Here is a 24,204-nt window from a genome sequence, read left to right as displayed (position 1 = left end):
TTTGGCAAATGTGCCGGGGCTGAAGGCTTTTCAGGGCCTGTGTCTCTGCATCACGGGTGGTTTCCCGGGCGGCTCAGCGGTGAAGAATCTGCCTGCCAGTGCAGGAGACTCAGGAGACACAAGGTGGGTCACTGAGTCAGGAAGATCCCATGAAGAAGCAAGCAGCAACCCGCGCCCGTATTCTTGCCTGGAAAATTCCATGGACAGAGGAGCCTGGTGGGCTACAGTCCATGGGGTCACCAAAGAGTTGGATGTAATTGAGCATGCGAGCCTCGGTGTCAGGGTAGGAGATGGAAAAGGAAAGACAGTCAAAGACAGGTGAGAAGAAAAGTCGGGAAAGGCTATCAGAGGCAGGAAGGTTGAACCATCTGCACCTCGTGCTTTTCTCTACTAACATTTGCTCTCAAAGCAACCGCAGGGTTTAAAAGTGTTGACTCCAACTTTGAGAGAAGTTCTACTGTAGGTAAAATGTTATCAAACAGCACTGCAGGCTACAAAGAGATTGTTCGTGAAAGGAAGAGCCCATCCACGTGGCAGACTTCATTTTTGTCTTATTTTAAGAAACTGCCACAGCTACCCCGGCCTTCAGCAACTACCACCTCAATCAGTCAGCAGCCATCAACGCCGAGGGAAGACTCTCTGCCAATAGAAAGTTTATGACTTGATGGGGGCTCAGATGATGGTTAGCATCTTTTAGCAATACATTATTTTTTGATTAAGGCATGTGCATTACTTTTAGACATAATGCTATTGCACACTTAATAGACTTACAGTATACTGTAACTTTAAAATGCAATGGGAAACCAAAAAATTCATGTGACTCACTTTATTGCAATATTTGTTTATTGTGGTGGTCTGGAATCCAAATCCATAGTATCTTTGAGATATTGCCTGAAAATCTGCTGATAAAGAAAAAATTAATTGAGAAAAGCATCAGGGAGTAAAGAATAGTATGCTATAGTTTGTATATTAAGAAAAAGAGTGAATATGTGTCATAATTACACATATTCATACATAGATGTTTGTGAATACATGTCATAATGTAATAGCTTTGGGAAAATGCATAAAAAACTTCATATAATAGTTGTCTCTGGGAAAATGGCCTGGAGCCCCGGAAGGCAGGCAGAGGAGGGAGATGTATTTTTCACTTTTGTCCTCTTTGAATTTTACAATAAACATGTATTAAGTATTCAAAAGGTAAACATAGAAACACTCAAAGATTACATGTGAGCTCAAATAAGGGAGAAATACAATGCCTATGAGGAGTTTGAGGAAGGCCTCCTGGAGGAGGTGGCGTCTGAGCTGGGCTCGGGACAGGCAGAATTTTACTAGGAAGAGTCAGCAGGGAAGGTGTTTCAGGAGACGAGAGCAGCACACTTAGGATTGAAAGTGAAAGTAAAAGCTGCTCAGCTGTGTCTGACTTTGCGATCCCTTGGACTATACAGTCCATGGAGTTTTCCAGGTTAGAATACTGGAGTGGGCAGCCCTTCCTTTCTCCAGGGGATCTTCTCAACCTAGGATTCGAACCCAGATCTCCCACATTGCAGGAGGATTCCTTACCAGCTGAGCCACAAGGGAAGCCTACACTTAAGATTACTGAGTCAGGAAAGGCAGGGAGAGTTGGGGGATGTTACACAATCTGGAGGCAGCGATGGCTTGGTGAAGTGGGGCTGGCGAAGAGGAGAAAGGTAATGAGAGAGACGGTGGAAGGAGGTTATTTTATACTTGCCATGCAGAGACGAGCCATTTACAAACTGGCTTCAGTGTCCCTTTAAAAATGATCTCCCCCCCGTGCTTCAGTCTCAGAAGCTGACTCTCTGCCCTCCAGTTGCACAAACCCTTCTCCTGTGCACACCCGGACACGGGCCACTTCTTCTCTCTGGATGCTGTCCACCAATCCCATTTTCTCCCCCGCTCTGCAAGACCTATCTCAAATGTCACTGCTTTCTGCCTCTTCCACCCCCACCATCCTGGAAGATTTAAGCACTCTGTCCTCAGTATTCTCTTGGCATTTTGCATTACCTTTATTATGGCATTTGTCCATTTAAATTTTAATTTTTTTTTTTCTGGGAGGAAGCTGTGCGTGAGATCATTTGTGTGCAGAAGGCTGCTTCTTTTCTCTCTAATTTAGAATTTTTTTCTCTATGACCTCAGTTATGTGGGGCCTTATTATGATGAAGAGCAGCCACACTGGCTACCTTTCCATGGCCATCTCATTACCTCTTCCTAAGAATTCATTTCTTCTATAAAGAACAACCTCAACAAAGAAGTGAAGGTCAGTCATTAGCAAAGTAGCAAAATTTTTTTTTCAAAAACAAAAAACCTCTAGGCGTAAGCTAAACTATATTAACATTTTCTTTATTACCTTCTGTCCCCATTAAGCTCTTTAAAAGAATTCCTAATTTAAAGGCAATTAAAGTCAGATATCCTGTCATCTATTTTCAGACATCTATGGATTTGGAACTTGATAGAACATTATGTATGCATAAGCAATAAATTAAACAGTTAAAAGAATAATTTTGCTCTGGAGTATCTTGATAGTTTCAGGTTCATTAGGAACTTGTTTCTCCCAGTTTTTGTAAGACCTCCATCAGAAATTGAGCATCTAAGGAGATAGTTAATCCCACTGTTGTGTATTATAGCTGCAATATAATCAGTATGGGAAGTATAAACATTGATATCCCAAAAGGGGATTTTAAAAAACCTAAGACACGCTGTAGAAACCTGTGTTCTTAGGTTATTCCTCCTTGTTCCTCTTCTCCTTTAGACAACTTAGGGAGTAGCTGGGCTTCCCTTGTAGCTCAGTTGGTAAAGAATCTGCCTACAATGCAGGAGACCTGGGTTCGATTCCTGGGTTGGGAAGATCCCTTGGAGAAGGAAGTGGAAACCCACTCCAGTATTCTTGCCTGGAGAAGCCCATGGACTGCAGCCTGCCAGGCTCCTCTGTCCATGGGGTCGCAAGAGTCAGACACGACTTAGCAACTACACTACACCAGGGAGTAACTGCCCTGCCCTTAGTACAGTTTGTCTGTGGAGGGACGTGTATTGGAGGACTGGAATTCCTAGTAAGCCTCGTTGTGTCCACCATTGCACAGATACTTTTCTTCTGCATAGACCCTTTGTACCCACTGTACCTTGTAAGAGGTTTGTACCTCTTAATCCCCCTCACCTGTTTCACCCCCACTCCTATCCTAATTCTTTTTAATGCTGTATTGGATTACATCGAATGGATATGGCAGGATTAATTTAACCACTGACTTATGATGGAACTTTTAGTTAGTCTCAGTTCTTTTTTTTTTTTTGCTATTGTGACTTATGCTGCAATAAAATTCTTGCACATATATCTTCACCACTTATATAGGTGCAACAAAACAATGCATTTAAAGAATTAGAATTGTTGGGTTAAAAGGTATATGCATTTAAAATTTTGATAGCTACTGGCAGGGACATAGCAAGGACATAGGGGTGGAAGGGGTCCACTCCAGGCAATAAGGGAGTGAGTCATCTGTCAAGAATTTAAAGACAATAATAAAATCAGTGTGGGTCTGCTTTTTGTAATCACCACACACTGGCAGTGATAGAGTTAGTGCTTAAGGGAGTGTATGGATTCCATTAGAGCTGACTTCAGAGATGTATTGCGATTGCCTGTGTCACTGCATATTCCTGACTCCGAAGCAGTAGATGAGAACTAAAGAATGACAGCCCAATGATTATCGAGACTATGAAACAGAACTTGATTAACTTCAATTCTGCTATTCTCTGTGACTTTTTAGAGTTTTGTGTTTAGATTTAAAATAGTGAGTAGAGCACAAATTGAAGAGTATAATATTTTTGATTGATAATTACAAGTTTTAGTTCATACACAAAATATTTTACTGCACTTGAATAATACTTTAAAAGTTGAAACTTATCTTTGTTATAAACTGTTACTTGTTGATTTTAAAGCTAAAGAATGAATCAGGGAAAAAGTGATTGTTCCTGACTCTTATATACTATTACTGAAACTAATTTTGCCATGTAGATGAAAGAGGTTAAAAAATGATCAGCTCCAAGTGTCAAAAACAGTAAGTGTGCTGCTGGATTCTGTCAAATTGCCTTCTACAAAGATTGTGTTCTTCTGTACATCCTCCAATGGTGTGTGAGAGTGACTGCCTAAGGGAGAAATCTTTCATATGTTGTTAGAAACCAGGTCTGTAGTAAGAAAGAAATCACCTACCAGCTGAAAAATGTCTTTCTGAGTCTACCACCTCACCTCCTGCTTTTATTTTAGGATTGTGTCTTAGTCTATTTGAACTGCTATAACAAAATACCACAGACTATGCAGTTTGTAAACAAGAGAAATTTATTTTTCATAGGTTGAACAGTCTCTCATGGATATGATGTCTAAGGAGGGCTTGCTTCCTGATTCTTCTCACTGTGTCCTCATATGGTGGAAGGGGCAAATGAGCTCTCTGGGGCTCCTTAATAATGACAGTAATTCCATTGACGAGGGCCCCACCCTCATGGCCTAGTCACCTCCCAACGTCCCCACCTCCTATAACTATCATCATGGGGGTTAGGTGTCAACTTAATTCAATCTGAATTTTAGGGGCACACCAACATCAGGTCATAGCAGATTGCTTAGTTTCATCAAGATGGCAAAGACAGACAGACTTGTCCCAAACGAGAGACAGAGGGAGGGGAGGTTAGAGACAGCTCTATGAATGGACTTGGAGGCAAGCCCTCCTCACTAGCTTGTTCTCTTGGGCAAGTTACCTCACTTCTCTGTGCCTTAGTTTCCCCTGCTGTAGAATAACCACAGTGGTATTGAACACATAATATTATTGTAATGATGAATGAGTTAATTTTCATAAAGTACTTCAAACAGTATCTGACCAATGCTTAATACCTTGTGATTATTGTTATCCTTATTCACCAAATGGCTCCCCTGGTAGCTCAGTTGGTAAAGAATCTCCGGCAGTGCAGGAGACCCCGGTTCGATTCCTGGATCAAGAAGCTCTGCTGGAAAAGGGATAGGCTACCCACTCCAGTGTTCTTGGGCTTTCTTGGTGGCTCAGTTGGTAAAGAATCCGCCTGCGATGCGGGAGACCTGGGTTTGGTCCCTGGGTTGGGGAGATACCCTGGAGAAGGGAATGGCTACCCACTCCAGTGTTCTGGCCTGGATAATTCCATGGACTGTATAATCCATGGGGTCACAAAGAGTCAGACACGACTGAATAACTTTCAGTTCACATTTATTTACCTAGCAGTCAGGCAAGCTGCTAGGCATGGGAGATATAATTTTTTAATTGCCTTAAAAAATCCTCCCAACTATGCACTATTATCCACATCTTGCTGTTCTGGTTATATAACCTGCTGGAGGTTATACTTTTAGTCGGCAATGAAGATGAGAATCTAACCAAGACGTGGACTCCACAGCCCAGGCTCTGTGCAAATGATGTAATATTACCCATTTTATACTTTGAAACTGAAACTAAGTCACCTCATTTCATGCAGTGCTCTGGGATAAATTTCCAAGACAAAATACCTTTTTTTATAGTTTGAACAATCTGTAAATTAAGGGTTTACCCTAATTTTAGAAGATGCTGGAAGCCTTAATTATTGCCCTGGAAGAGAGATGATCAGTCTCTCAAAGAAAGTTAATGAGAAAGAGAATATCTGTTTGAAAATGAGTTTTATATTAAAACTGGCAGTTATCTTTTGAGTAAAAAGCCACCTATTTGAATTATAGATCTATCTATATGGGTTTACATTTTAAAATTAAGGAAACTAAATATAGGATATAAAATGTAGATACACATATTTGAAAAAGTACAATGTAGATGGAAAGAGTGCTGACTCAGTGATTCAGTTTCTGGGCTTCAAGTCAGCCTCCAGTAACTAAACCGCTTGTTTCAGGGCCTTGGTTTCCTCATGGGAAAATGAGTGGGCTGAACTAGATGACCTTTCAGGTGTCTAATCGTGCTAAGTTTCTTTCCACAATCAGGGGACATACTATTTCATATTCAATTTAGTGGTTGCTCACTGAGGGGGCAATACCAGGAGTTTGGGAAGTTCTCAGAATTCATGGACACAAAAATATATAAGGAAAAATTGCTACATATGTATTTAAATAAGAAAGGATCAATATCCTTAATCTCAAAAAGATTTTTAAAAATCATCATTTAAGAAATGATGGCCACCTTACTAGAAAAGTAGGCAAAGTAAGTGACTTATGAAAAGAGAAATATGTGGTCAATAAAAGATGAATTTTAATTTTCACTAGTCATAAATGAAATGCAAATGAAAACAGATCAAACAGGCAACTATTACACCCAGTGATGGTTGTGTGATGAAATGAACATATTCATATACAGCTATGGGGTACAAATTGATCCAAGTTTTTCATCTTTCTTATTCTAGTAATTGTGCTCATATCTATTTATGCTAAAGAAATAATTGTATATTTGTACAAATTTATTTTGTAAATGTTCATTCAGTGTTACTACAGTAAAAATTAGAAACAATTTAAATAATAGTCAATTGCTTAAATAAATAATGCTACATTTGTATAATGAAGTATGACGGTCATTAAAATTATGTTTGAAGGATCTTAATAACATAGGAAATATTAATGATGTAAATGTTAAATAAAAAGCAAAATGCCCAGCTGAATGTAAAGTATGATATTAGTTTTGACAAAAAAAAAAAAAAGAAAAAGGCACATTGAAAAAACGAAACAGGAAGAGGTACACTAATTTCTGCAGCTTTTGGTTTTAGGTGGTAGTTGCTTTTATCCTTTAGGTCATTTAGATGGTTTAGTACTTTTCAAATGTTCCATAATGTGGATGAACTACTTTTATAATCAGAGGGAAAAAAAAAGAATGCAGAGATGATCCAGAGAAAATGAGGGGAGAAGTAAGTCAGTGTGAGGAGGACATCTTCAGTCTTATTGGATCAGCAAACAAGGGAGGAAATGTTGTTACCACCAATGGTTTGAATGTGTGTGTGGAATGATGGTGGTGGTGATGGTGGTGGCAGTTCCGGGGTGGGGGATGGGGGAACCCATGGATGTGATGGTTTTCTTTGCTACAGATGATGCTCTAGAGCTGGGAGGTATTTTGGGCTTGGTGGAGTCTACTTAGATATCAGGTAGATTTCAAATTTTCCAAGTAAGTAAATATCAGAACTACTTTGTCTAAGGAGGAAACATAAAATCTAAAAGAAGAAACTCCTCACTGCCCCTTCACCTTTTCAGACAAAAAGGACCCCAGCGGTGAGGGTCTGCCTCACATTTAGAGTTACTTTGATTTGTCATCTGGTTTTATGCGGGTAGTCCATTTTCGCTCTGGAGTTTCTTTCTTTTTTTCTTTTTAAAAGTTATTTTCGTTATTACTGTTTGCATTTTTGCAAAGAGCTAATTCTGCAGAACTGGAGCAAGGAGGGCCAAGGGAAGTTAGGGAACATAGTTACACCAATTAGGAAGTTCAGTAACTTCAAGTTCAAAGTAACTTCAAGAGTATCCTTTGGCTGGAGTATTTTCTAGACTGGCCTTTACTTCCCAGAGACAGGTGGTGGTGACTTATTGAGATGCAGGGAGGGCTTGTACTTGAAGTTGAAGGCTCTCTTTTCATGACTTGGCTGGGAATCCTCACCTGGGCACGGCTTTCTCTCCTCTGCCTCCCTTCTACCGGAGGCAGGTTCTAAGCCTCTGCCCTGTCTACGTTTATGTCATCTGTTATTTGATGCATAAGTTTTCCTTCAAATACTTGAATAAGTCATTGTGGCATGAAGTATACTTTTTATTTTTTAGTGATGCTTTTCTGTATTCCCTCTAAAGCTAAAGATGAGAATGAAACCACAGCTTGGACAAAATGCTATAGAAAACTAAAGAGCCTACCCTTTAGAACCTTTATCATGAAAAATTTTGAGCATATATAAAGATAGTGAGAACAGACTAAAAGTACCCCCATATACCATCCTTCAACCTTAACAGTTCTCAATATTGTCCCGGTCTTATTTCATGCATCATCCTGACTTTTTTCCTCCCCTTTCCGGGATAATCTAAAAGAAATCCCAGATATCATATTCATTTCACCTGTCAGACAAGGACTTTCTTTTTTTTTTCTTTCTTTTTTTTTTTTTGGTTTTTGCCATACATGGAGGGGAGTTCAGGATGGGGAACACATGTAAATCCATGGCTGATTCAGATAAGGACTTTAAAAATGTATATGACCACAATGTGATTATCACCTAACAAAATCAGCAAGAGTTCCTTAATGCCATCAAACACCCAGGCCATATTCAAACTTCTTTAAATATTTAAAAAATACAGGAAGGATGGAATTTCCCTGGTGGTCCAGTGGTTAAGACTTCGAGCTCTCAGAACTTGCTGAGGGCCCATGTTCAATTTCTGGTTGGGGACCTATAATCCTAACATCCCACAAGCCACATGGTGCTACCAAAAATGCATATACATGGGATTCCCTGGTGATTCAGACGGTAAAGAATCTGCCCGTAATGCAGGAGACCCGAGTTTGATCCCTGGATTGAGAAGTTCCCCTGGAGAAGGGAATGGTACCCTACTCCCGTATTCTTGCCTGCAGAATTCCATGGATAGGGGAGCCTGGCAGGCTATAGTCTGTGGGGTCACAAAGAGTCAGACACGACTGAGCAACCAACCCATGCACACACACACACACACATACACATAACATATAACACACAGACATATAACATACAACACACACACATATAACATGACTGAGCAACTAACACACACACATATTTTATGTACATATAAGGGGCTTCCCAGGCCGCGCTTAGTGGTAAAGAACCTTCCTGCCAAGGTGAAAGATGTAAGAGACTTGGGTTCGATCCCTGGGTTGGGAAGATCCCCTGGAGGAGGGCATGGCAACCCACTCCAGTATTCTTGCCTGGAGAATCCCATGGACTTCCATGGGTTACCCTCCATGGGGTCACAAAGAGATGGATGTGACTGAGTGACTAAGCACACCGGCACATATATAATTTTAAAAATTCTCTCATAAGGAGAAAAAGGAGAGATGGGTGGCTTAGGACATTCTTGAGAATAGGTGTAGTACATGCAGCTTAGCTTGTCTTCTTTCCAGGATAGGCCTTGAAAAAAAGAACCAGAAGCCAGAGATGGTGCTTCTAGGAATTTTAAACAAATTTGGCTGTTCAGATATACAGAATTTTTGTCTTCAGACACTAATGGGAGCTCATAAACATTCTCTTGCCTCAAGGGAGCTCAAATCAGTCTTTTCTGCCCTTTCAAGCCTAAAACCTAAAAAACAAAGGAACACACACAAAGCACTTCAAAACTTTACACATAACTCACGTTTTATTTTATTTTCAAATGCACAGAAGCAAGGAGAAGAAAATGAGAATCAGCTATAATTCCAGGAATATAGACATTTCATCTTAACATGTTAGTATATACTGCTTTTCATACAGTTTTTCATAACTGTGCATAGTTTGGAATCATACTGTTCACATTTTGAAAGCTGCTTCTATGGGGGTGGGGGCTTCCCAGGTGGCGCTAGTGGTGAAGAGCCCAGCTGTCAATACAGGAGACACAGGAGACAGAGTTTCGATCTCTGTGCCGGGAAGACCCCTGGAGAGAGGAGTGGCTGCCGACCCCAGTATTCTTGCCTAGAGAATTCCATGGACAGAGGAGCCCGGTGGTGGGCTCCAGTCTATGGGGTCTCATAGAGTCGGGTTGAGTGACTAACACTAACTTTATCTCATTCAGCTTAGGGACCCTTTTCCTGTCTCAGTTCATGCGCTTATACTCTGCTATTTCAAAAGATATGGATTGTAGGGAAAAACTAGTTTATCCAAGAGCACATTTATTTATTTGGCTGCATCGGGTCTTAGTTGTGACATTTGGGGTCTTTGTTGCAGCACGCAGACTCTCTGGTTGTGGTGTGTGGGCTTCACTAGTTGCTGTGTGCAGGCCTAGCTGCTCTCGGCATTTGGGGTCTTAGTTTCCCGACCGGGGATTGAACCCACGTCCCTGCACTGCAGGGCAGACCCTTAACCCCTGGACTGCCAGGGAAGTCCCAAGCCACCTATTCTTGAATGAGTCCCCCCATTATAAACAACATAGATGAGAATATGTGTGTAACTGAATATTTTGTGTCAGAGTTTGTGGAAGAATAAGAACCCTCCTTGCTGCCGTCCTTCTTCCCTGCCCACACACTCTCATTCCTTGTGACGTGGCCACAGCCCCCTCGGCTCTCCTGGAATCTCTCTGGCACCCCAGTCTGAAATCCCTCCCTTTCCCCTTTCTCACAAACCAGTCTCTCCTCCAGCCTTTCCTGTTTGCCAGTGGCTCCCTCCCAGATCCCTTCTCGGGCCTCACAATCATCTTACTTCGGGCCTGCCGGCCAGCTCTCTCTAATAATCTTACAACAACCATTCAGGATAAATAATAATAACAGTAAAGACTTCTGTAGCACTCTGTGCCAGGCACCCTTCTATGTGCTTTACATTCCCTAATCCATTCAATCCCATACAGCAGCCTTCTATGACAGGTACTGTCAGTGTTGCCTATTTATCGTTAGAGAAGCGAAGGCTTAGCAACTTTCAAGGCCGGATGGTTCCAGTCCATCGTCTTAATCACTGTGCTATACTGCCTCTATTTACAAAGGAACTAAAGCTTAGAGAAGTTAAATAGTTCACCCAAGATCACACAGGAAGCAGCAGATGTTGAGGTCAGACACATGCTTGCCTGAATTCAGGAGTCTGTGCTCTCCTTCTTACTCTGAATTGCCTCTTTTTATTTAGCAAGTGTCAAACTTTTTCTGTAAAAGGTCAGATAGTAAATATTTTAGGCTTTGTGGGCCATAAAATTTCCATTGCAACATTGAATTGTAGCAAGAAAGAAGGCATAGAAAATTTGTAAATGAAAGAGCACAGCTATGTTCCAATAAAATGTTATTTACGGACATGGAACTTTGAACTTCATATGATATGCACATGTCATGAAATATTGTTCTTTTGGTATTTTTTTTTTCTTTTGGTATTTTTTAACCATTAAAAAATGTAAAAACCATTCTTAATTCGTGGGCTATACAAAAACAGATGGTGAATTTGACCTGCAGTTTAGCCACACTCTGACAACTTTGCTTTGCAGCATTGTTACTTTCTAGAATGGTCAGCCATACTTGTACCTGCCTCTTTCCTGTTTTTTTTTTTTTTTTTTTGCTTGAACAGTTCAGCTTGGGCCCCATATGTGCATGCCCAACTGAGAAAACAGGAGTCCTTCAGTAAATGAAATTTGCATCCCTTAGAAAGCTTTTGGGCTTTCCAGGTGGCTCAGTGGTCAAGAACCTGCCTGCAGGAGATGCGGATGCAGATTTGATCCCTGGGTTGGGAAGATCCCCTGGAGAAGGAAATGGTAACCCATTCCAGTGTTCTGCCTGGGAAATCCCATGGACAGAAGAGTCTGGTGGGCCACAGTCCACGGAATCACAAAGAGTCGGACAAACTTAGAGACTGGACAGCAGCGATAGAAAGCAGGTCAGAGACTAGGTGATCTTTCCTTGAGCACGTCTTGTAGGGGTTCCACCCTCAACTCCAAGCAGTTTTTCAGAAAATTCCTTCCAGCTGTTTTAAGAGAGGTTGCAGTAACTACACTTTCCCATCATGTAAATTTCGTGTTGAGATTCTAGTGTTTTTAAGGGTGCTCTGGACAGTTGCCTGGTTGCCTTGCCTTGTTTTTGACTCTAAACTTGGACCAAATTGAAAACTCTAGACCTGTGGTGAGAATCCAGTTATTGTGTTCCTCTGAGTGGCGTGGACCAATCAGGGCAGGGTGGGTGGGACAGAAGACGGGAAGGGTGCCTTGGTCCCCGCTTGGTGTGGGGTCAGAGGGGCAGGGCTCTGGGTTTGAAGAGGGATCAGGGACTGGCGACAATCCATTTTAATTAAACTGTAATGGGATTACATAGGCTTTAAGTTTGGGAATGTAAATACTGCTTAAATACATTCTGGAGAACACATAATAAAAGCCACAAACCATCTTGCAAGCAAAGTTTCAGAATAAAATCCAGAATAAAATCCAGACGATCTGTGTATAGAAATAAACTGATTTAAAAGTCATTTCCTTTTGTGATTTGGAGGAGGAATTTAATCATTATTTGTGGCAATTAGAAATCCACTAAGGGAAATTACTGAAGTACAGTTGAGAATTAGGACTTATCTGTAGCTCAAATGAAATGGTAAAGAATCTGCCTGCAATGCAGGAGACCGGAGTTGGATCTCTGGGTTGGGACGATCCTCTGGAGAATGGAATGGCAACCCACTCCAGTATTCTTGCCTGGAGAATCCCATGGACAGAGGAGCCTGGTGGGCTACAGTCCATGGGGTCACAAAGAGTCAGACGCAACTGAGCAACTAACTGCTACTACTACTATGACAGTTGAGATTTAGTGAAATAAACATCTTGCAAAATGAAAAATTTATGATAAAATACTCCTTCAGAAGATAATCTCTTGTAAAGGCGTAACCTTATTTTTATTTATTTATTTTAAAAAATATTTCTTTATTTATTTTCGGCTGTGCTGGGTTTTTGCTGCTGTGTGTGGGCTTTCTTGAGCTGTGGTGAGCAGGGGCTCCTCTCTAGCGGCGGTGCATCGCCTTCTCATTGTGATGGTTTCTCCTGTTTCAGAGCACAGGCTGTAAGCGCCCAGTCTTCAGTAGTTACAGCATGCAGTCTCAGTAACTGTGGCACCAACGGGAGTTGGTGATGGACAGGGAGGCCTGGCGTGCTGCGATTCACGGGGTCGCCAAGAGTCGGACACGACTGAGCGACTGAACTGAACTGAACGGAGTTTAGTTGTCTCGAGGCATGTTGGATCTTCCCAGGTCAGGGATTGAACCTATCTCCCCTATTCTTAACCACTGGACCACCAGGGAATTCAGCAGTAACCTGATTTTTTGAAAAATACTTTTTTACTGAAGTTTAGTCTTTGTACGGAAAAGTAAAAATGTCGTAGGTCCGCAGCTTGACAAATTTTCACAAGCTGAACACCCTTGTGGAACTAGCTTCCGGATCAAGACACAACACACTTCTCGTAAATCTCAAGAGCTCCTCATCTGTAGGGGTAGAACTGGAGCAGGGGCCTGGCTGGAAGGATGGCCAGAAACACTGTCTCGAAACTGGGATTGCTTAGGAAACTTGGTTTTTCTTGAGATGCCTTGGATTGGGCAATGGGAATTGTGGGGTGTGGGTGACGCATGGAGCTGCTGCAGTTTTGGGGTCATCCTCTATTTAGGTCTAACTTTGTTTCTGCCATTGCCTTGAACAGTGGCTGTAGGCAGGATTCTCAACCCCCTGAAGTCTCTGCAGTTCTGAAATGTAGATCTCCATGAACACAGCAGCCAGCTTGCTCATTACCGTGCTATTAGGACCAATACAATGCCTGCCACAAGAAGCCCCAAACAACTGTCTTTTTAAAAAAAATAAATAGAACAGCTAATGAATACTATGTACAGACCTAGAAGATGTTTAATGATGTAAATAAAAGTCTCAAAATGAACTCATTGATCCAGTAATGCCACATTTATGAATATATTCCCCAAGAAAACTGTCCCACAAAGAAATTACTTCCATAAATGCATATATGTTTAATATATAAAATAACATTTGTTAATGGCTGTGAAATACGGAAACTAATTCAAAGACTGCTAATAGTGGGAAATGGCTCTGCAGTTATGGATTGTTGAAACAATGGAAAACGATTTAGTTAAAACCTGCCAACTACGTAGACTGTTGAAAATAGAAAAATTTTTATGTTGAAAAAAATGTTTAGAAGATATATAAAGTGTATATTTACCAGTGAATGAAAACTGAGTGAGAATTTGGACTGAGAAAGTTTAGAAGTGACTCTACTTTTCCTTTATGAAGTTCCTTAAGATTTTTGAATCCATTCTCTTTTCCCAGAAGAAAACAAAGTGAATGAAGCACCAGCCCCACTGCCAACCCCCTATACCTGATTCATTCGCCCGCCCCCAGCAGGGCCTACTCTGCGCTGTCCCTGCCAGGGGCTGTGGGGGGACATGGAGAGAAGGCACTCACAGGAGATGAGTTACTGAGAAGCATGATGATCTCCTAATCATCTACGTGCGAGGTTCACGGCAGAAGCATTTCCTTAGTGAATGAACTGGCTGCTGCCAGAGCAGGTCCTTTGCCCAAAACTCTTTGAAGAGGGATGACATCCAGATGTATTCTCTGTAATTGACAGGCCATCCTCAGCTGATGGCTGCCATGGGTTCATCTTTTTAAAGAAAATAAAAGAGTTTTTATCAGCATTTGGGCTTTCCCTGGTAGCTCAGATGGTGAAGAATCCACCTGCAATGTGGGAGACCTGGGTTCAATCCCTGGGTTGGGAAGATCCCCTGGAGGAGGGCATGGCAACCCACTCCAGTATTTCTGCCTGGAGAATTCCCATGGACAGAGGAGCCTGGCAGGCTACTGGGTCACAAAGATCTGGACACGACTGAGCGACTGAGCATGTCAGCATTTTGAAGTAAGCCACCTCAATCAAAGCCCAGATAACCTAAAATGTGCAGTAACAATTATTAATTCAATGAGTCATAATTTCATCTTAGTTTTGTTTTGCTTTTCTAAGCAATAGTTTATATTGTCTACTATTGTTTTTCTTTTTTAGATTATTATTTTTTATGCTCTATCATTGTGAAGGAAACTTCTCATAAGACAATCAAGAGGTATTCTTGGAGGTAGAAAGTCTTATCAAAGTACAAGCATCAGTTATTGCTGTGTCGTTATCATTTCCATCTGGTCCTTATGAACTCCCTGTGAGAAAGCTCTCATTCCAGTTTTTCATGTGAGGGAGATGTGCAGGAGGACCAGCCATGTGAGCCGTGTGATGATGGAGGCACAGGGGGTATCATGGCAACACAGAGGGGGTATCTGATCTAGCAGCTTGTCAGGTGATCAAAGAAGATTTTTCAAGAAGAGGTAGAAGTTGGAGGAGTGAGTCTTCCCTGGAAAACAGAGTATCGGAGAATGTGTCTGAAGAAAGAATGATAGTGGAGAGTGGGAGTTGGGGTGAGACCTGAGGCTAAAGTGAAACGAGGGTTTCCTACTAGACAGCCCTCCAGAAGATGGAGTGGATTAGGACGCTTCATCTCCAAGGCCTCCCTTTTGTCTGTCTCTCTGCCTTTGCTATGATAGACGCTATTGCCTTTGCAAGATGAAGCCTCCCTGCCCTTTTCCTATCTCTGTGTGTGAACCAGGGGGCTCTGGGGAGGGCATCTTTTCTGTGAAACGGTGAAGAGAGGAGAGAGGGAAGTTATTGAGACCCGAAAGGCTCTGGACTTGAAGGTTCATTAATTCCAATCTGACTTAAGTCCTAGAAGGGTCACCCATGATGCTATCTGAAGTCACTTTTGGTAACTCCTCCGTAATGACTGACATATAATTGGAGCACCCCTGCCAATTAGCCACTAGTGAAATATCATTGAAAACCTGCTTCTATGTTTCACCCAGAGCTCCTTTGGGGAGAATATTTCTCTTCAGGTGAAATTCCACTGAAATCAAGCCAGTCAAACTTCCACACATTATGTCGTGACCTGTAGTGGCTCCGTTGTGGGCACGTTGTGGGCATCATCTGAAGGTGATCTATCACGTCTGTATAGGGTGTTGCTCCAGTTTAGACCATAACTCCTTCCACTACTCCTCTCCTAGATCCATATTTAGCCATCTGCCAAAGGCTACACATGTCATCAAGGTTTGTCATCTATCTTTGCTGCTACAGTGCTGCTCTGGAATAACGTGGAGAGTTATGCAATTGTATACATGCTGCAGGCTATAAAGTTTTCTCCTTTGACCTCAGTTTCCATTTCCCTAGAGAGAGCTAATCTTGCCCAATCACTTCATGGTTTGGGAAACTGAGGCCCTGACAGCTGGTTTGATGTGCCTTTTAGTACTAGAACTGCCTGGGAATAAAGGTCACTTGACTGAACAGAGCTTTTTTCTCCAGTCTGTCTTTGGAGCTCTCTGAGTGGCAAAGCTGAGGCACACATTTCTTTGTTCATATCATATTTCATTTTTATGCTCAGTTCAGTTCAGTCACTCAGTCGTGTTTAACTCTTTGCAACTCCATGTACTGCAGCACGCGAGGTTTCCCTGTCCATCACTAACTCCTGGAGCTTGTTCAAACTCACGTCCATTGAGTTGGTGATGCCATCCAACCATCTCATCCTCTGTCATCCCCTTCTCCTCCTGCCTTCAATCTTTCCCAGCATCAGGGTCTTTTCCAATGTGCTACAAGAAGAGTATATATGTATTGTACTCACAGCTGGCTATAAGACTCAGAGCACCCTTTGCCACAGAAACCTTTTTAGTGCTACTTTGAATTAATTCCCCACTGATAATATAAAATTTCTTCTTATTATATTTGATGAGACGGTTGGATGGCATTACTGACTCCTTGGATAAGAGTTTGAGCAAACTCCGGGAGTTGGTGATGAACAGAGAAGCCTGATGTGCTGCAGTCCATGGGGTCACGGAGTCGGGCATGATTAAGCTACTGAACTGAACTGACTATTATATTTAACAATTACTGTTTAACAATAATTTTAGTAATAAGGACTGTTTATTGTGTTTTCTATGTGGTGACTATGTACTTGTAGTATGTTTACTTGATATACTATGCTAAGGATTTTATATATTTAAGCACATTTAATACTCTCAACAACTCAGTATTAGTAGGTATTATCACATCACATTTTACAAGGAGGGAAATTGAGGCTTAGGGAGGTTAAAAAATTCTTCTAAGTTCACGGCACCGGTGGGTCAGTTCAGATTCAATTCCATACCTACCTGATTTTAGAGCCTGCATTCTTAACAATTTTGCCTCACCAACTTCCTTTTGTACATATATACTCAGGAAATTTGACTATTCAATCTCTTAGGAATTATTTAATAACCAAACACCTGACACATGCATATTTTTCTTGGTCCTGGTCCTACCACACTGGGGTCAACATGAAACTTGAAACTTGTCTTAAGTCTTGACACTGGACTCAGTAATGAGGAGGTCACAATTGCTTCATTAAATCATCCATAGGTTTAAGGAGCTGAAGTCTGAGACCCAAGGAGTGCCTAAGGGGACCTTACTCAAAGGTCTGGTGACAAAGAGGTGTCCAGGACCGTGGCGTATGAGAATGCCCCGATGTGGAGTTTTCAGACAAAGTCTGGGTGAATATCTGACATCCCACATCCCCTACACTTGGACATTCAATATTTGGCATTTTAAATAAACAGTAGTAGAAGTTGAAAAATATGGTGCCTGCCCATAGATTCCATGTGCCACATTCTGTGCTAAGCCAGACTCTCCATATACTGAATTGTTACAATAATTCCATCAAGAAATTGCCTTTCTTATTTTCATCTTTATGAAGAAACCAAGGCTCAGAGAGGTTAAGTAACTTGGCCAAGTTTACCCAGTTTATGTGTGGTAAAAATGAATATATGAAAATTATGTGAATGATTTATGTGATCAACTCATTTGTAAAGGCTGCTGGGCTATGGTTAGTCGCTCAGTCATGTCTGACTCTCTGTGACCCCATGGACTGTAGCCCACCAGGCTCCTCTGTCCATGGGGACTCTCCAGGCAAGAATACTGGAGTGGGTTGCCATGCCCTCCTCCAGGGCATCTTCCCAACTCAGGGATTGAACCCAGATCTCTCACATTGCAGGTGGACTCTTTACCATCTGAGCCACCAGGGAAGCCCAGGAATACTGGCGTGGGGAGCCCTTCCCTTCTCCAGGGGATCTTCCCGACCCAGGAGTCAAACCGGGGTCTCCTGCATTGTTGGCAGATTCTTTACCAGTTGAGCTACCAGGGAAAACAGTAAAGGTTATTATGTCTTATTAAACAGAGACTGTAGATGGACTCTGAATTTAGAGGAGTGATTTTTAAAAATTATGTTTTGAAGTAGACATATCCTATAGATCTGTTTTACATTACTTTACATGTGACCTGTCAGGAAGATTGCCAGTGGAGGAGGTTATAAGCCCAGATTGTACTAATAACCTTTACTTTGAAGTTTGGTCCAAAAGACCTTTCCCTTGTCTGAAGCCGGGCTGGCCTTGTGATGCCTTCCTCCAGCAGACAGGATACCGTCTCCAGGCTGATCTCATCATCTGGAGCTCTTTCACCTGCAGCGAATGAGAAGTTATTTCACCCTTTCATGAAATTTAGATGCCGTCATATTTATGCTCCTTGTTTAAGTGACAGGCACAGAATACAGCTGCTTTTAAGCACTTTATTTTGTTTAACCAGAAGCCTAGCAGAGTTCCTGATATATAGGTAGCTGTTCAGAAAATAGAGAAACAATTTTATCCCCACAAGATCTCTGAGAAGTGGCTCCTAAATTTATCACAATCTTGCAGATGACTAAACTGGGGCTACAGATTAAGCAAAGCCGTGTTGTTGCATAGGTAATGGAGTCTGACTTGAGATGCAGAAAATGCCAAGGACAGTGCCCTTTCCATTACATTTGTAGCAAGTTTTTGGAAACACCTCAAGGGAAAAAACCACAGCAAATTTTTAAAGTCTTGGTGATTTCTTCTCTCTGACCTCAGTACAAATTCCCTCATAAACCAAACACTAGCTGATGAGTCAATAAATGAAAGGAAGTGCTCATAGAATCTGAGGCTCATCACATTGCTCTCTTTTGCAGTTTCCAAAGTGGCTGGGATCCATTAGAAACTGAAGCGGCGGAGACCTCTGTCAGCTGTGGTCCCCACTTCTTGGAGCAGAAGGCCAGAGAGAGCTGTTCGAACACGTCTCATTCACACCAGGTTGCTATTGAGGTCTTTTTCATGTTACCGCCAGAGCAGCTGCTTGTATTTTTATCGCTGGGCTGATTTTAGAGATCAAATCAGCTTCTGCTTCTTGACTGGGTGGAGTTGTGGGTTCCAATGCTGGGGTATAACAGATTCAAGCTTTTGCTGCTGGGGTAAGAGAGGCTTAGACAAGCGGGGTCGGGCGGCTCCACAGAGATGGGACCCTTCATTGATCCGTTTGCCAATGAGGAAGATCCCTGTCATCAAAAAAGGGAAAAAAGACTCACTTTCTCCACTTCTCTTCCTTGTTCCAGTTGAACACCAGCCTTTGGATACTTTCAGAGTAGACTGTGTGTCTCCCTTGGATGGACCGGAAGAAGTAACATCCTGCAAGCGGCTGTCAGAGGTCCTGAGAACACAAAGCCGTCTGGCCGTCCTTCCCCGTGTCGAATGGCGTTTGTCTCAGTAGCCCACTGAGGGCTCTCCTCCCCAGGATTCTGAACTTCTAACTAGGAGTCTGGGCCGCGAAGATGCTGAGTTCCATCAAGTGTGTGTTGGTGGGAGACTCTGCTGTGGGGAAAACGTCTCTGCTGGTACGTTTCACCTCCGAAACCTTCCCTGAAGCTTATAAGCCTACAGTATATGAAAATACAGGTGTAGACGTTTTCATGGACGGGATCCAGATCAGCCTGGGCCTCTGGGACACCGCCGGCAACGATGCCTTCAGGAGCATCCGCCCTCTGTCCTACCAGCAGGCGGACGTGGTGTTGATGTGCTACTCCGTGGCCAACCACAACTCCTTCCTGAACCTGAAGAACAAGTGGATCGGGGAAGTCAGGAGCAACCTGCCGTGCACCCCCGTGCTGGTGGTGGCCACCCAGACAGACCAGCGGGAAGTGGGGCCCCATCGGGCCTCCTGCGTCAACGCCATCGAAGGGAAGAGACTGGCCCAGGATGTGAGAGCCAAAGGCTACCTGGAGTGCTCGGCCCTCAGCAACCGGGGCGTCCAGCAGGTGTTTGAGTGTGCCGTCCGAACTGCCGTGAACCAAGCCCGGAGACGCAACAGGAGGAGGTTCTTCTCCATCAACGAGTGCAAGATCCTCTAAACCCCAGAGACTTCATCCCACATTCACTCACCACAAAGACCGACTGGGACAGAGAGAGCAGGCAAGCCAGCAAAGGACTGATGCTCTTTCTGGGCATGGCCTGACTGGCTTTCACTACCGGATACAGTTGTTGATGGGACTTGGCCACTGGATGTTTTTATAATATGTACTCTACGAATGAACTCTTTGCCCAGTACAATCAGAAGATTCCTTGGGACACTGTAATGACTATTTCATCTTTGATTCAAAAACCACAATGAAGTGAGTTTTCCAAAGAATACCATATTTAAAGACACAGCTTATTTAAATAATAACAAATGAACAGCATTTGTATATAATTAGTTTTCACACTTGGAGTCTTTTCCTCCCTGCTCACAAACTGATGTGTGACTGAAATGACCTCACAGGGCTCTGACATATGTTCATAGTGTTAGCATTTTCACCTGAAGTAGTAATTTTGTTGAAATCACACTCGCCTGTTAGATTTTATTAGGTAACAATTTTAAAATCACTGTAAACTGATCCTTGCAATTAATTTTCCACTCATTTGTTGTTCAGAGTTGTATGTATAAAATACAGTTAAATGACATAAGGTTACTATAACACTGCCTAATGATTTTTAAACGACTATTATTTTATGTCTCTGTAATTATTGAAAAAAACTATTTCTTATGGTATTGCTTTTGACCCAAAGAATTTCAATTATACAGTAAGTATTCTGTCATTCACTGAAACAGACTGAAGGAACACTTATCAGGTAAAGAATCAGACTGCTCTAAGTGATAACCGCGGAACTTGGAACGGATGTGAGGAAGTCTTACTTTCATTTCAGAGACTGCTGCACTTTGCCTGCTTCCTGCCTGCTTCCTAGCTTATTGTAGGTCTGATGAAAGAGCAGGCTCAAAGTTCTCCATAATGGTGATTTAGCAGATTTGTTGTTTGAGCTCTAAACTGAGCTAGCATGCAACATAATTCATTAATTTGAGGGTCTAATCAGAATAATTGGGGCCGTGTCTACATGAATGATATGTGTTTAAAGGAAAAAAGGGAATTTATAGCTTTTATTATTTCAGGAGTATGAAACATCTGAGTGGAAAAAAATCACAAATTCCAAGGACAGGTAACAGGAAAACTGTATAGCAATTGTAATAAAAAGTTATCAGGGGAAAAACTGAATCAATAGGAACACCCCCCCCCCCCCCATTCTACCTGATAGCTTAAAAACAACAGTATTAACCATCTATTAAAGCTGAAAACAGAGGACTATGTTACTTAAGAAATTGCGAAGCCTGGAACCCATATGTTGCATTTACTTCCTTAATTAAATAAAACCTAGAACTACTCTGAACCACGTTTATTAAAGTCCATCACTGTTAGAGTGCAACACAACATTACACACCACTGGTAAGGCAGCTGGCACAAATGACTATGGTTAGACTTACACTGACGTAACCAAACCAATTTTCTAGTTTCCTTATGTGGTCAATTCTTTATAGCGCTAATCAGTGTCAAAATCAGAAGTGTGCTCATCTTCACACTGCCTTCTCTCTCTTTCCTCCTCTCTCACCCACCTCCAGTAAGACAGCTGGACCCGGGGCCTGGGTCTTTGAGCCTGAGGTTCCCTCACTTCCCTGGGGCAGACACATCTGCCCGGACCCAGCAGCTCCAGCTCTCCAGCCCCATGGCCGTCCTCGCCTCTGTGTTATCTGTTTCCCGTGACATGAGAGCTACTCGATCCACCTTCCTATGTTGGGCATCCTGGGAGTGGAGGCCTTCAGAGCTGGCCAGGCAGGGCCAGTGATGGCAGCACATCTCCTCCTGAGATGCTTGTTGACCTTCCTCCTCTTCTCCAACAATCGCAAATGGGCTTAAATAACTCATGCAGGTTTTCCGTCAGGGCCAGTCTTTAGGGTGGTAGGTATTGGTCTGGCGTGTCCGACTCTCTCCAACCACATGGACTGTAGTCTGCCAGACTCCTCTGTCCCTGGAATTCTCCAGGCAAGAATACTAGAGTGGGGTACCGTTCCCTTCTCCCAAGGGATCTTCCCACCCAGGGATCCAACCTGGGTCTCCCGTGTTGCAGGCAGATTCTTTACCTTCTGAGCTACCGGAGAAGCCTGAGAGCACTACATGCATGCTAAGTCGTTTCAGCTGTGTCCAACCCCGTGCGACCTTATGGACTGTAGCCCGCCAGACTCCTCCGTCCATGGGATTCTCCAAGCAAGAATGTTGGAGTGGGTTGCCATTTCCTTCTCTAGGGAATCTTCCCACCCAGGGATCTAAGCTGTGTTTCCCACACTGCAGGCAGATTCTTTATCTTCTGAGCCACCAGGGAAGCCCCATTTACTGTGATAGCAGGAATAAATTTCTAATGACAAAATGGGCTGTTTTCAAGCTTTTCTTTCTTTCTTGTTGAAGGGAGATTGGTGGGATGGTGGGTGGCGGAGGTAGGGATCTGAAAACGGGAAGGGCAACTGACTCTGAGGGAAGAGGAGATGATTCCACAGTAGAAGCAGGGCAGGAAGGGACGTCCAGAGAGACACAGCCTAATGACTTTGCCTTCGACTGGGCATGTAGATGAGTCCCCTGTCTGTTGGCTGGGGCCAAATTCAAGGACTCCCTCTGGGCACCCTCTCATCTGAGAACAGGACTCTATGTGGAAACCCTCCCCAGTGATGGGACCTGGCAGAAACTGAGGCCAATCGGTGTCTGTCTCCCCAACTAGATGATAGTGCTTGAAGTCAGAGCCACACCTCAGGGTTCCAGGGCCCAGCTCAGGGAAAGAATTGAAGTTGAACAAAGTCACGTTGAACTGGAGAGAAGGACAAGATTTGGGCTCTTGTGTTGAAAGTGGTTATGGGAAGGAACCCCACCTCGTGGGGGTGGGGGCAGGGGAGGGAAGAAGTGAAAAGAGGTCATTTTGTTAGAATTCATGCAATGTATTCTGCGTGAATGTTCTACGTAACTGTATATCTATTTCTTCTGCCTGGACTCCAGTATTTGTTTCTTACACTTCAAAACTTGCAGTACTTTTTTTTTCTTAAATTAATTTTTAAAATTGTATGTTGATTCTTAACGATCCTAAATAGCAACATTAAATATGCTCTTGTTTTACACTGAAGAGTTGGTTTGAGTGGTTGAATAACTCATCCCATTTTCTTTTACTTTATCCTGACAAAATGTGGTGGTAGAAGCTAGTGCAATGAAATTAGGCTGAGTGATGAGAAAGTAGAAAGCACTCCAACAGTTATCATTTGTTGAGGGCTTTGGAAATGCCAGGTCCTGTGCCAAACACTTGAGTGTTGTTATCTCACCACATGGTGTGAGTACCATCCTACGTGGGGAAACCGAGGCCCAGCACACTGACGGATGAGTCGAAGGCCCCTCAGCAGGTGAGTGGCAGCACCAGGAGTCTCGAGTGTGTTTGCTGAACTTCAAAGCTGTGCTCAAAACCGCCATGTCGAGAGCAGCCTGACTGTATATCTTTGCCACACGTGATCTCATATAACCTTGTAGGCCCCAGCCCTACCAGTCAAGTGGCCTGTATTTTAAAACTGATTTTTAATAAAATATTCCAAGTCTGATCTTTGTCCTACCTTTTTATTTTTCTTCCTGGCAATGAGAAAGGGACCCATCTAAGTCATGGAGCACCATCGTTTACAAAGGTGTCCGTGTCCTGACATAGAACTTAATCCTTAACGGTAGATAGACCGCCATAATGTGGGAGTTAAGAGGCAGATGGTTGTGACATATATTGGAGTCACAAAGTCTGTGTCATGTGTCTTTCAGCCTCAGTTTCTCTAAATTAAAGCAGATATTAATTCCTGGATTTCTCTAAGAATTCCTACAGTAGTGACTGTGGAAATGTTTTATGTCTGTGAACTATGGTTCATGGTTCTGTTTTCATGGTTTGGGTGGACCTCTATGCAGATACATGGGCTGAAGAATCTAGGTCCAATCAGAATATTCTAGGACTTGTTGATACTGGCCCACATAATGGGGAATTACGCAGAAACAGGTGCTGTTTGTTGCAGGGCTAAATAGGGTAAGATGAGTAAAATGGCACATAATGATAATAGCAACAAACTATATTTAATTCCTACTGGTTCCAAGTTTGTGCTAGGCCAAACTTTACATACACCGTCTAGTTAAATCCTCAGAACTACTCATAAGGTAGATATTATTCTCTTTCTTTTGATGAGAAACCGAGGCTCAGACTAATACATAGAGATATTTTCCTTGCATCTTTACTTTCCAAAGTGTAATTTTGGT

At 42.6% G+C, this 24,204-nt stretch overlaps 1 protein-coding gene across 3 annotated transcripts in view; it reads left to right on the top strand.

Moving 5' to 3' along the window:
* RHOH (ras homolog family member H) overlaps positions 1–23,053 on the top strand; it is a 49,766-nt gene extending 26,713 nt beyond the window's left edge. For all 3 annotated transcript variants that reach the window (XM_070451994.1, XM_020878976.2, XM_070451995.1), the window contains exons 2-3: positions 18,721–18,841; positions 19,141–23,053. In XM_070451994.1, coding sequence (XP_070308095.1) covers positions 19,357–19,932 — 576 coding nt within the window. In that variant the 5' untranslated portion in view covers positions 18,721–18,841; positions 19,141–19,356 and the 3' untranslated portion in view covers positions 19,933–23,053. The remainder of the gene's footprint in view (positions 1–18,720; positions 18,842–19,140) is intronic.
* Positions 23,054–24,204: the final 1,151 nt, after the last annotated feature.

This window comes from Odocoileus virginianus, chromosome 21 (assembly GCF_023699985.2).
Source record: "Odocoileus virginianus isolate 20LAN1187 ecotype Illinois chromosome 21, Ovbor_1.2, whole genome shotgun sequence".
NCBI lineage: Eukaryota > Metazoa > Chordata > Mammalia > Artiodactyla > Cervidae > Odocoileus > Odocoileus virginianus.
This window is presented reverse-complemented; position numbering and strand designations above follow the sequence as displayed.